At 35.5% G+C, this 13,589-nt stretch overlaps 2 protein-coding genes across 5 annotated transcripts; both read left to right on the top strand.

The window, feature by feature from the left end:
• Window positions 1–707: 707 nt before the first annotated feature.
• Window positions 708–4,988, top strand: LOC145635629 (pentatricopeptide repeat-containing protein At1g19720-like). 2 transcript variants are annotated; one of them, XM_081686946.1, is made up of 3 exons: window positions 708–885; window positions 1,547–3,813; window positions 4,054–4,988. In XM_081686946.1, the coding sequence occupies exons 2-3, from the start codon at window positions 1,672–1,674 to the stop codon at window positions 4,138–4,140; spliced, it is 2,229 nt and encodes a 742-aa protein (XP_081543072.1). In that variant the 5' UTR covers window positions 708–885; window positions 1,547–1,671; the 3' UTR covers window positions 4,141–4,988. The 2 variants fall into 2 exon arrangements, with proteins under 2 accessions (XP_081543072.1, XP_081543071.1); XM_081686945.1 differs by having other exon boundaries at window positions 1,547–4,986.
• A 3,963-nt stretch (window positions 4,989–8,951) lies between these two features.
• On the top strand, window positions 8,952–13,372 carry LOC145634323 (deSI-like protein At4g17486). 3 transcript variants are annotated; one of them, XM_081685746.1, is made up of 5 exons: window positions 9,168–9,302; window positions 10,456–10,567; window positions 10,792–11,079; window positions 12,473–12,553; window positions 12,925–13,372. In XM_081685746.1, exons 2-5 carry the CDS (start codon window positions 10,549–10,551, stop codon window positions 13,059–13,061), a joined length of 525 nt encoding a protein of 174 aa, XP_081541872.1. In that variant the 5' UTR covers window positions 9,168–9,302; window positions 10,456–10,548; the 3' UTR covers window positions 13,062–13,372. The 3 variants fall into 3 exon arrangements, with proteins under 3 accessions (XP_081541871.1, XP_081541870.1, XP_081541872.1); XM_081685745.1 differs by lacking the exon at window positions 10,456–10,567 and having other exon boundaries at window positions 8,952–9,302; window positions 12,928–13,372; XM_081685744.1 differs by lacking the exon at window positions 10,456–10,567 and having other exon boundaries at window positions 8,956–9,302.
• The last annotated feature ends 217 nt before the right edge of the window (window positions 13,373–13,589 follow it).

Raw genomic sequence — 13,589 nt, 5'->3', positions numbered from 1 at the left:
CCTATGTTAGAAACATTTTGGTTCGTTTCACCCTAAGTCCCCATAGATTCTTCTAATGATGAATCGTGAAGTCATTCTTACTTATAATTATCGTAATAAAATCTTCCTTTTTATTCGGGATTTTATCCTTGATTTCAGGTCTCGAAATCTTGAGTACGATCCTCAAAACTTAACTAATTAAACTAGTTGATCATTCACTTGTATAACATAGGTATCGTATGCGCTTGTTTTATTTATGAGAAACCGAAAACTATGAGCGTGTTCGGCAGTCGACACTAGTAAAAGATATGAGCGTTAATATTATTAGTTTTTGTGAAAAGCTAGGTAGCTGTTGGATTTTTTTCTTCTACATTTTTTGAATTTTACAGCTAATACTAGTTAACAACAACTTTACCGGACACTCATACTTATGACTTGTTCATATTTACCGAACTAAACTGAATATTTTATGAAAGAAGGAAATTAGGAGCTGAAGTGAAATTAATCTAAAGTGAACAGACTCTTAATCATTTATTTTCACAGCTACACATACAACTAACAACTACTATTACAGCTATATTTTGCCGAATACGCCCTATACTATATTTCTCCTTAATATTAACCACATTTTCTAATTTTTTTATGTTGAAAAAAAAAAAGCAAAGATATTCACTGTATAATGGATTTGGAGCCTATATTTTGGCTAGTAAATAAAATTCCCAAACTACCTCATCCTTTCATACCCTCACTCAACTTTCTCTGCTTTCTCTTCACTGAGCAACCACCACACCCGTTTTCTTCCGGGTCAGAAAACCACTTTCCGACTGGGTCGGACTTCTGCTCCACCAGGCCCAACACCGGCCCACCTGCAACTCCACCGCACCTTTACCAAAATCCTCTATTCAGGTAAATTCTTTCGTTGCTTCACTCTTTCGTTTTTTTTTTTTGGTAATTAATTATCATGTTGGCAACTTCAAATATATTTTTTCAGAATTTTGTTTGTAATTTGTTGAAATATTTGGGTAGTTAAATGGGTTTATAAGAATTGATTGATTTTGTGACTTATTTTTGAAGCTACTAAATTGTCTTCCAAGTTTGAATATTTCTTGATATATAGGATAATTGTTATATAAATTGAATGTTTTGAGCGTTATTGCTTGGTGATTTTTCAAAATTATGTGTTTCTACTAATTTTGGATGATGGTATTATACATTGCTTCTTACTGAAATTGTAATTTTTGTTGGATGTTGGATATTGCGTTAGAAGACAAAAGCGAGATTTTGATAATGTTTTTCTGTGTCTGATAAGCTAGAGTGTACTCGTATTAATGCACGGGATATATCGAAGTATGCAAAGAAAGTCGATCTTGTTAGTAGTAATGGAAGTTATGGGGAGCTTGTTAGCATCAGATTCTTGGGTTGTTTAAATGACAAAAATTATAATTATGTTTAATGGCGTGTAATTATGCTTTGATTATGGCTGTTGTCTTCAATGATATGATATTATATTGAATTTTAGGGTAGCATGTACATATGAACTTTCTGACCTCCAATATGAATTTTCTAGATCCGATATTGGCCGCGAGTCCTGGAGATGCAATGATGCTTACTTGGTTGAATACATATAACCTCTCGCCCTCTCGGTGAGCCTGCTTGAATCCATCTTGCTTTCTGTGGCATACAACTTCAAGCATGGAAGTTTCTTGCCACCACACTCTTTCTCTATCGACTAATTTTCCAAAGTTTTTCTCTACAATGTCCGCTACTGGATTACTTACTTCCATTCCATTTCATAACACTGCTTTCCTGAATTTATTTCCATGTAAACTCAATTTAGTGCCTAATTTTAAAGCTGAGGCTATAGCAACTCATAATGTGGGTCTTAAGGACTTACCACACCGTAAAAACTGCATATTGTCAAGAATCCAACATGCTAATGATTTTGTTAACTCTAATCATCAAGCTGTGGAAGATGAGGTAGTTGAATGTTTTGCTCTCCTTAACCAAATAAACATAAATAGTGGTGGAACTAACAACATTTCTTCCACTTGTAAACAAGTCCATGGTCGTCTTGTCAAAGTGGGCGCTTTAAAGGCTGATGCTTTCATAGGGAATATGCTAGTGGTGGCGTACTCAAAGAGTTTAGAGTTGTTAAATGATGCTATCAGGCTGTTTGATGAAATTCCAAGAAGAACTGTATCCGCGCATGCTGCTTTGATAAGGTCATTCTGTCGATCCGAGAAATGGGTTGATCTTTTCTTGGCTCTTGGGATGATGATAAATGATGGCATGTTACCTGACAGATATCTTATACCAACTATCTTAAAAGCTTCTTCTGTGATGGGAGTGGAAAACATTGGTAAAATGGTTCATGGATATGCCATTAGGAGAGGGCTTGATGAGGATGTTGTTGTTGGGAATGCTCTTATTGATATGTATACAAATTGTGGGGGATTACGATTGTCGAAGACTGTTTTTGACACAATGAACTCACGGGATGTGGTTTCTTGGACTGCCCTCATTGTTGCTTATATGGTTCACGGTCTTCTTGACAAGGCAATGGATATATTTTGCAAGATGGAGTTGGAAGGTGTGGAAGCCGATTTGATTTCTTGGAATGCCCTTGTCTCAGGCCTTGCCATGAATGGGGAGATTGAAATGGCTCATAGAAGTCTAGAAGAGATGCAAAGAAAAGGGGTTAGGCCAGAAGAGAACACTTGGAATGGAATTATTTCAGGTTGCATTCAGAATGGATTTTATGGAGATGCTTTAGATGCATTTGTTAAAATGTTTCGGACTTCCTTGATCCCTAATGTTGTGACAGTCTCCAGCATTCTACCAGCTTGTGCTAGCTTGAAGGATCTAAATTTGGGAAAAGCAATTCATGGATACATTATTAAACTTGGTCTTCATGGCAATTCTCATATTGATGGGTCATTAATTGGTATGTATTGGAAAAATGGAAGGATTGATGATGCAGAAAATATTTTCGTCAGGATAATGCACAAAAGTACTTTCATATGCAATGAGATGGTTGCAGCTTACATGAGTGATGGAAATGTGGAGCCAGCTCAAAGCCTTTTTGTATCAATGAAAGACTCTGGTCCAAAACCTGATGTTATTACTTATAACACTATGCTTGCTGCCTGTTTCGGGCATGGAAGAATTGAGAACATTTTCAAACTGCTGTATGAAATGACTGAAATGGGTTTGCTACCAAATGTTGTTACATTCAACATTTTAGTATCTGGCTATCAGCAAGCTGGCATGAGTCATGAAGCTCTGAGATTTTTCCAGGCCATGCAATCACCTCATAGTGGCAGCTTTCTTCCACAGATAATGGAAAATTCGATTGAACCAAATACTGTAACTGTTACTGGTGCCCTTGCAGCTTGTGCTAATTTAGGTTCTTGGCGCCATGGGAAAGAACTTCATGCTTATATTGTCAGAAAAGGGCTTGACTTAAATATTTTTGTATCAAGCGCACTTGTTGATATGTATGCAAAATGCAATGATATAAACTCAGCAACAGATGTTTTTTGGAGAACAAATAACAGGAATACGGTTACATGGAACACATTGATTGCAGGTTACATCAACAGTAGGTTGGAGCACGAGGCATTCAGTCTCTTTGTTAGAATGCTTAAAGAAGGGGTAGAACCAAGCCCTATTACTTATATGATACTCATTCCTGCCTGTGGAGAAACAGGAGCTCTTAGATTAGGGAGAGAAATGTATGGATACCTTCTGAAGAATCAGTTTGATGAGTCTGATGATTACCTTGCAAGACCTTTGATAAATATGTATGATAACAGTGGCAGGGAGGCCAAACAGGTATTTGACTCCAAGCTACAATTTAAGAGCACATTTAAATATGATAATCTAATGAAATACATTCATTATACTTCTTTTGTACCTATTTCTAGATACTTTTAGAACCTTTCTAAGAAATATTGGAGTTGCTCAAAAGAATAGTATTACATGTTACCCAAGTATAATATCTATAGTGGAAACACTAGACTTTTATACATTATAATTCCTAACTTTTTGCGTGCTTGTGCTGTACGGAGTAAGAAAATTGATGATGTGGATGGCCTACCAAGCATTTTTGTTCAGGAATGTCCACAACCACAAGACATCAGTGATGGAAATTTGAGATGAGAGAGAGAAGGATACTTGTTCCATCAATGGTTATGGGAGGGAAAAAAGGGAGGAAACTTGAGGAAATTATACCACCCCAATATTAAATTTGCTAAGCCAGCATTCTGTAAAGTGCCAGTGCTTTAGCAAAGGTGGTGTGTCATTTCAACATTTTTCTCGGAGCAATGGAGTGGGGCAGTGGGCCAGAATTTCCATAATGGTCATGCATAAAAGTATATAACAATAATTTAGACAAAATATGGAAAGTTTATGTATGTGCAAATATCTCTGATCCAATGTGAAGAAGCTTCATCGCTTCCTCTAGTATTTCTTCAAGTTCAAAGAGCATAAGGAGTTGCTTGCTTTGGAATTCTCTATGATTTTAACTATAGCAAAGGATTAGTGAGTTACATGTGAAGAACTAGTGTTATTGCTACCTTGATGTTGCTTGGCTCAGCATACAGGTTAGTTGTCGTTTCTTGATGTTTTCATTGAATTAGAATTCTGTAATGCTGTATGGTATGTTTATTTGACATGTCTCTATATACATGCACTTCAATCCAAGACATTCTCTTGATGAGTTACTGTATAAAATTGTAGCCCATGGTAAACTATTTAGGTGCTAAATACCAGTGTAGATTTGCATTATATGGGCCATTCTTATTAAAACTCTACTGAAGGCTATTTTAATATAAGTTATATGGTAGCCTTTTGGTATTATTTGTGATGTTGCCTGTGCTTATATTATCAATGGAATGCATGTATAACTATAACTTTTTTATTTTTATTTTTATTTTGGGAAATTCTCAATGGTAATCTTAAGGTTTTTATTTTTCTCAATGGTAAACACTAAAAAAACAAATTATCAATGGTAATCTTCAATTAGTAAAACTCAGTCAGTGGTAACATTAATTCATAATTATTAGCCTAACCGTAGTTAGCTTAAGGCAAAATGACTAATATAACCCTATTAATTAAATAAAAAAAAATTAAAAAAACCCTTGCCACCCCAACCACAATCCACTGCCAGCCCCCCTCCCCTGCCAGCGGCGGCCACGGGCGGCGACCCCCCTCCCTCCCATCTCCTAGCGCCGGCGCAGTGAGCCTCTCCTTCCCTGATTCCCTCTCCTCCCTTGATTCCCAGCCCAATCACCATCTCCTTCCCCGATTCCCGCTCCTCCTTCGATTCCCAGCCCAACCACCATCTCCTTTCCCGATTGACCTTTCCTCACTCGATTCCCAGCCAGCCACCATCTCCTTCCCCCGATTCCCTCTACCCTCGATTTCCAACTCACCCAAATCAAACTACACCACCAACAAATCCCCAAAAACCTCGTCGATCTCGACTTAGGGTTAGACAACCTGCAATGAAAATCTTGAAGCAATTTGCATCAACCATGCACTGACGAAATTCCATCAGCTTTTGATTTGAATTTTAAGTCGTTTTTTGCTCGATTCAAGGTATTTTAGGGGATTTTCATCGATTTTTGTTCGAAAATGGGGTTGAATCGAATATGGGGGATTTTAACTTAGTATTTCTGGGGTTTTCAGTGAATGCAGGTGGGGTTGAGGAGGTGGAAGGACGGTTTTGAAAATGGCGGTGGTGAAGAAGGGGGATTGGGTGGTTTAGGGGTTGCAACGGCAAGGGGGGTTCAGCCCGGCGCCGGGGAGGGGATCTAGGTGGTCGCGACTGGCGCCGATCGGGATAAGGGGTGGGGCTGGGGCTGGGAAGGGGGTGGCGGGGAAGAAATGGGTGTTGTATTTTTTTCAATAAGGGTATTTTAGGCAATTTTCTTGTAAAGCATTAACCTTGGTTAAAATTTCCTTAAAATGTTTAACTAATGTTACCACTGAATAGTTTTATTAATTAAAGATTACCATTGATAATTTGTTTTTTTAGTGTTTACCATTGAGAAAAATAGAAACCTTAAGATTACCATTGAGAATTTCCCTTTTATTTTTATAATGGTTTAATAATTATTATACGAATTATAACTAGTGTAATAAGTGTTTACCAAAGTCTTAGTTTGCGTTTGTCTAATTATGCTATTAGTGGTATTTCATTGATACAGTTTACAATGTTTACTAGATGAAGATATGAAGCTTCATTCCATCAATAATGAATATATGAAGTTCCAATTATTCTGCTGACCATAATGTCGATATCCTTTGGTTGTGGAATATATGAACTAAATTTGTAAATGTGCAAGATTGAGAAATTGTTGATAGTGAAGTAGGACAACATATTATATACGAGTGATGAATTAGTTTTTCTATGGAAGGGAAACTTCCTTGAACTGTTACTTGGAAGGAATTTATCCTTCTGCAGCATCTGCCCTGAACAACATAGCTTGTGAAATACCTGTGGAACAGAGTTTTCAATTTACTATACCGCTGTAGATACGGTGATGCTCTTTGGCGTAGCTGCTGCCTTGTGAATTTGCTACAGCTGTAACTTCCTGTGTACTATTTCTGTAGAAGTTGCTAGTATGTCTGTAGCAAGTGTTGCTGCTTCTCTAGCTTCTTTCAGAGTTGTTTCTTGGAGCTGCACAAGCTACAACAGCGTAGCTTACCTGCTTTTTTCATTGTTGTTTGTTGGTTCCAACTTCCAACTATCTTTATGCTTCGCATCTGTTTTTGTTGTTGTTTTTTTATTTTTGCTTACTCTAAATTTTTTTCCATTCTACTTCTGTAGATGCTGAGGGCATAATGAAACACTTTTGAGACCTGAGTTTGAATCAGTATAACCAACTAAAAACTAGGGCAGTTCTCACTTTGTAACTCATATTGTAGAGCTGACAAAATGAGGTAGCATTGTGTCCAATCATTGCAATAAGCAAGTGTTATGTCTGTGACTCTGTGTTAATGTTTAATGCAAAGTTGACATTGTTGAGTTGGATTAAGTAATCTTGTTCTCAATCTTTAAGTATCTGTTAAAGCCTTGCAGAGATAGATTTTGGTTAAACATCAATTTATGATTAACATTTACGTTTTCTGGAGGCTAAATCTCTGGCAGAGTGCTGAAGTAGATTGGCATACACAAGGCGATGTTGGTATCAGCTGCAATATACATAAAAATTTTTTAGTTCTGCAGTATTCTGCTGAACTTTCAGTTCCAGTTACACTGGTAGATTGGTAGTTAGCATCCCTGACAAAAGACAGGCTCTCACTCTCTCAGTGATACAGAGACTGTTACTAAGCTAACTGCAGTGATAGAACGCTACCTGGAGACCAAGCAATGAGTTGTTTTTTTTGAGAGAGCTGATACCTTTAAACTACAAATACATGATCATAAATTGTTTTCTTAAAAATTATATTTGGGATTGTGCTGCTGTAAGGGATAGTGTTGAATGTTATACCAAATTTGTCGCCTATTATCTTCAGAACTTGATGTCTTACTTGAACTTCATTGATAAATGGAATGGACTTCACCAGATATCATTCGAGCTGTTGAGAATCGAAAGTTTTGACCTTGCAGCGCCAAGCTTTCCTCTCTTTTCCATTGAAAAGAAATGATCACAGCATCACAGACCTGCAGAAGCGGCATCTCATACTACAACATTGCATTAAACGGTGCTTCATGGATATTACAGGCTTAACAGCGAGATTGACATTGAAAAAGAAAAGAAAAAAACCACTGTCAATTTAATTCAATAGTTTCTGATTTTGATCAATGTGTTAATCTCACATTAATGAACTCGTATGCCCCCCAAAATTACATAAAGCAGTATATCTATACTGCAATACTGCTTTGCAGTTGCAACATGTTTTTGTACATTATTATTATTTCTTAGAATAATTTATAATGTTTTTAGTCACCCAAAAGGTTTGGCTAGAGAATTGGTGGGAAAATTGTGGTCTAGGAATCTCTGAAAAAACAGTGTTTTTTAATTGGAAAAAAGAAGTTGACTTTCATTATATCAACTGACAAAACCATTCTTCTACAGAAAACCTTCTTATTTGAAGAAAGTGCCTAGAAAAGGCTTTATTTTAACCTCCGAGGTTTTGTATTTAAATCTTGGCTTAAGTTAAATTATTAATATGTCTGATCTAATTATTAGATTAAATTTTGCCACCATTGTATATACTATTTCTTGGAAATTAATATTTTTCTCAAGTAGAGAATAGAATACACAATACAGTATAAAATATTGCTTATGTTGTTAGAATTACTATATGAGGCAAGTGATACTTGGTCTCATTTTGTGTCATGTATTCAATGCAACATTATCTTAATAAGTGTAGAATTTTTTTTATTTTATTTTATTTTTTTCTCTTTTCTTTTAATCAATACAAACATGTCAATAATGATTATCATACGGTTTTGCTCATTGTCATATTTGATATATTTGACCAAATTTCAACTTGCTAATATAAATATAATACTCCAATAATATTAGGTTACTTTTATCCAATTCGACTCATTCAAGTTGAAGGGATGACTAATGCCAACAATGACTAAACTCTAATGCACTTTTTTTTTTAATACAAAATCAAAGTATCAAGAATCTCATTGTAGTTGAGCTGTTTTAAATGCATGTGAACTCTTACGGTGTAACAAAAATTAATTCCCGTAAAGGAAAACTTTCACTAAATCGGCTATTCATCTATAAATTTCTTGTATTTAAATAACTCATTTTACTGAAAAAATATTAGGGTGTAGTGATTAGTTTTAAAGAGTGAGATATTAGAGATTCAAAATCTGTATCTCGTCAATATTTTCAACCAAAATCCACCGCGGAATATATTAGAGAATCATTCTGTGTTTTTAATTGGTTTTCCAACCACGTTCAAATATTCCTATAAAATTTGACTGGAGGCCCCAAAATTGCCTGTTTCTCTTTTTTTTTTTTTTTTCTCTCTCCTCCACACCCAACAGCAGGGCTGATCTCAGAAGCTTAGCTTTGTTACTGGGTTGCTGGGGATTTCTCAAAATCCTCATCACCTGAAAACAAAGTTGTGTTCTTGAAAAGAGGGTTTCATTATTTTCTGAGGAATAAAAAAAAAAAATACTAATTTGGGAAAAAAGGGGGAAATTCAAATAATGGGTAATGAAGAATCATCAACGGCTAAAAATGATGGAGGAATTGAAACCCAGGTGGTATTGAATGTGTATGACCTAACCCCTCTTAATCATTACACCTACTGGTTCGGTTTTGGGATTTTTCATTCCGGCATTGAAGGTTATTTCTTGTTACTTTTGCTATTATTTATCTAACAATTTCTTGATTTTTTATTAATTTTACTCTATTTTTGTTAAATTGATTGATTATTTATATGTTTGATCTGGGTTTCTTTCCATTTGATCTGGGTTGTTTCACTATATCAATATGGTGATTGTTAGGTTATTGTTTGATTAGGGTCTTAATTTGGTGTTTTGTAAAATTGGTATTGTAAGTTGTTTGGACTCTTCCTGTTATGCTGTCAAATACTTAAAGGATCTCAGTATTCTATAACCATCTGCATTTGTGTAGTGAAAAAACCGAGCTCGGAAATATAAACCATATAGCTAAGAGCCTAAGAGGATTAGAGGAACCATGAACTAGAATAGAAGATTAATAAGTACATATTTTGTGGTAGTCCCATTAGATAGTATGTCTTTCTTGGTATATGAGCATAGAAAAAATGTATTGGGTTATAATGATGTTCTCTGAAATAATCTAATGTTGGTGATATTGTGGGATGGCACCATTTGATGATAGTTCTGAAGGTTTTGAAGGAGTAAAGAGAGTTGTGTGTCTATGATGGTTACTATGGACTGTTATCAGTTACCAGACATTTCTTATTAGTAAGTGTGTTTTCTGTATTGTTGTTACCCCATCATTCTCAATTCAAGATTAGTTACTTCTATTCTGTTGTTTTGACTGTAAAGTTTGGTGTACATTGATCTTGTATCGGAACATAAGGCTTCATTGGTCTAGATTTTTTATTAGAAGATTTTGTCTTGGACGTTGTGTTTTCTAGTTTTCATTGATTTATACCAGTGTGCTTCATTGCCTTCATGGCTATAGGCTAGGTAATTTTGCTAAGGCACTTCACTACTGATGCATCTTAGGCACTCTAGCCTCTTTTGACACAATTGATGGATCTTTTGGGTGCCTATTTAAATTTATGTACCTTTTAAATCTATTGTTGAAAAAAAAAAAACTCATTAATCTCCATAATTTTACTCTTGAGTCTTGACATCTCATAACCTCTGCTAGTCTGCTTGTTATCCTTTCACTCATTCAGTCTTTATTGCATCTGTACCACTACCTTTTTATGGTGTTATGTTTTTGTATGTTAACATTTTATATGGTGATTGTTAAGGTTGTCCATTTTTCTTGTTTTATGTAGCTTTTTAGTAAATGCGCTTTGTCAACCCATGCATTTACTTTGAGATGGAAGGAGTATATAAATTTATACTATGGTATAAATGATGTCTTTATTATGGAAAGATCAGCATTAGGTCAGTAGTAGCTTCAATTGTTTTTTTTTTTTTTTTTTTTTTTTTTTTGGTGGGAGTGGGAGGGGGGTGGGTTATAGATTGCTATTATTTTTTCTCCGTTTTTGGAATCATGCACCTCACTTTGCCTCAGCAAAGACGGATCTGTATGTCTTCTAAGACATTGATTGAGAGTTTCCTTTAACTTCCTCAAAATCAAATCTCATTTATGCATCTTACACAAACAGTCCATGGCATGGAGTATGGATTTGGAGCCCATGATTTTCCAGTTAGCGGAGTTTTTGAAGTGGAACCAAGGAGCTGTCCAGGTTTTATATACAGATGTTCTATCTCATTAGGCCGGACGAGTATGTCCCAACCTGAGTTTCAGCATTTCGTTGAGCGAGTTGCTTCTGAGTACCATGGAGATACTTATCATCTCATCACCAAAAATTGCAATCATTTCACAGACGACCTCTCCTTTAGATTGACTGGCAAAAATATCCCTGGATGGATCAACCGTCTAGCCCGAACTGGTATGCCCTGCACTTTTTTTAAAAAAAAATAAAATAATTATAGTATTACACCATATCTTTTCTTGGTTTCCATTGCATTCTTTTCACCTTCAGTAAGTGTAGTTTCATATAAACAATCATATTGACTTGATATCTTGAAATATAGGTGTGGCAAATCTAACAAGTCCTGCATGATATTATTTTATTTTGTAATAAGTATAATAGATATCTAATTGAGAAATAAGTTCAAAATTCAGAGAAAGAAATTTTGACCATGAAAAGAGAAATAGTCCAACCAAAAAAACAGAGAAAGTATTTGGTTCACTGGTCTTGTTCTTCTATTTTGGACAAAGCATTTCAAGTTGGAAAGTACTCATGTAGCTGCTGAAAGTTCCTTCTTGCATGTTTTCTGATCTTTCCTTCACACATATGTCATACAAAACATTTTGTTCTCCAAGAAAACCCTGTTTGAAGGGCATATCATGTTCCGATATTCTATGTTTGAACAACTGGCTGCTATACCCTGCATCATATTGTTTAAGAATAAAACTCGTTTTTCTCTTGTATCACAATAAGATTTTAGTGGTATTTGATTGATGTGGGGGAATTTTGGACATGTGCTGTTTAGTTGTTCCAGTTAATTTTCTATAAAAAGTGGCCAACTTTGCAGAAAGTTTCATTTGACTTACCAGCTAGCAATATGGAATGAGTAATGTGACAAGTGATACAGAGTAAATATATATTTGGCTGTTTCATAGCTTTACATGCTGAGGTTTTGGTGTTTTCTGATTTTCCCATATATTGCTGTAACAACATGAACTACATTGAGCCTTGATCCACCAGGTGATGGTCCCAATAGTATCCTTGCCCTCAAGAAGTATAATACACTAGAGCCTTTTATTTTCAACTTTAATGCTAAACTTTTTTGGGAGTGGGACTTAGGAGTTTGAAACCAAAAGGAAACTACTTTTGAAAGCTGTTCCAGCTAATGTTATTGGTATTATTGTGCCATATTTTGGATGATCCTTTCTGTTATCATCTGAGTATTTGATAGATAAATCTCTCACATAATTCTCTGTTCTTCTTACTGCTTCCACCCCAAATTTATTTTCCTGGATTGCTTTGGTGGAAATTAAGTTAAAAATAGTGGGCTGACCCGTTTGCAATATGTGATTAAAAAAATTGAACTGGATAAGAGTATTGGACTGATCAATATGGTAAATATGAAGATTTTTGGGGCTGAAGGAGTATTTGACTTTTTGCTGCTATGAAGAGTAGTACTACCTGCCTGAGGTAGGAGCCTCACTAAGGGTGGGGAAACGGTCATATTTGGGATGAGCTTTGCACCTTCTATTCTTTAGTGAACAATCAAGTCTGGAAAGGGCTAATAAAATGCAATTTTGCTGGATTTCAGGTGCTGTTTGTAGCTGCCTGCTTCCCGAGAGTCTGCAAACCACAACTATTAAACAGTTGCCCGAGTATCATGATTGCATAGGTATGTACTAAATCAACATTGTTTGTTCTCCTCTTGTAATAGTAATAACTTCGTAGATTTATACTACTCCCTTAATCCCAAGATAATAGGCCACATTTGTTTGGAATCTTTTTGAGAAATATAGCTACAATACCATAATTATGGTATCACTTATGTTAATTTTTACATCTCCACCCAATGTTGTCTTTCTTTTAAATGACTTATAAAGTTATCACTAAGAGTAATATGTGAAAGTTCAAATTTTAATGTTCTCCGTAAGAAATTTAAATGTAACCTGATAGATTGGGATGAACTGAATTAGAATTGTGGCCTTATCTTGGTTTTGAGGTATGTTTACATGTACTTAAGCTTATGGTTTAATATGAATTCAGAAGATGGAATGGAATCGTCTTCAGTAGACAGTCCTCATGAGCACACTGAAAGTGAAGATACTGATCAAGATAAAATTCTGCTGCTATCACCAAAACCTGGATGTAATGATGTTGCTTTTATCAGGGAAGCAGAATAACAGAGGTGCAATCCGTTAGCTTCTTAGAAGACGTGCTTGCTAGAATGGCTAGCAGAGAGACCTCTACTTAAGGAGCTCTCCATTTCTGTATTCCCCACGAATTACCTCCATTTTTTTGTATATTTTGGCCTCACCTTCTTGCTGGAATTAGTGAGTTGTATCATTGTGATTGCATTCTCAGCTCATGTTAGTCCTTTGCCAAAAGTTAAGGTTTTGCTTAAAGTTGGTGTAATTGTTATTATATTGCCCCGAGGGCTTTCTGAACTTTCACCAGTCTGTGATCGCATAATGATGTCAACCCGTTTTGTGTATGATCTTGAAGTGTTACACAATCAAAGAGACAGTTTATTAATGATTAGAGATTAGATTGTTAAAGCTACATTGGATGAGTAAGGGTTGCAAGTAATATCACAACTATTAAGTGCTCCTTCGTCTCAAAGTTGCACGTCTTATTTGAATTTTGAAATGAAAGTATATCTGGTTATCTGGTTTTCTGTTAAATATCACTCTTCAATCACTGAATCGTAT

This window comes from Chenopodium album, chromosome 6 (assembly GCF_948465745.1).
Source record: "Chenopodium album chromosome 6, dcCheAlbu1.1, whole genome shotgun sequence".
Lineage (NCBI taxonomy): Eukaryota > Viridiplantae > Streptophyta > Magnoliopsida > Caryophyllales > Amaranthaceae > Chenopodium > Chenopodium album.
The sequence above is the reverse complement of the archived record's forward strand: the minus strand, read 5'-3'. Positions and strand labels throughout refer to the sequence as shown.

What these genes read in the sequence shown, in the direction of transcription:
- LOC145635629 (XM_081686945.1), top strand. Translation starts at nt 1,672, where the DNA reads ATGGAAGTTTCTTGCCACCACACTCTTTCTCTATCGACTAATTTTCCA.
- LOC145634323 (XM_081685744.1), top strand. Translation starts at nt 9,164, where the DNA reads ATGGGTAATGAAGAATCATCAACGGCTAAAAATGATGGAGGAATTGAA. An exon ending in TTTTCATTCCGGCATTGAAG is followed by an intron (nt 9,303 to 10,791) that starts GTTATTTCTTGT and finishes TTACACAAACAG; the next exon opens with TCCATGGCATGGAGTATGGA. An exon ending in CAACCGTCTAGCCCGAACTG is followed by an intron (nt 11,080 to 12,472) that starts GTATGCCCTGCA and finishes GCTGGATTTCAG; the next exon opens with GTGCTGTTTGTAGCTGCCTG.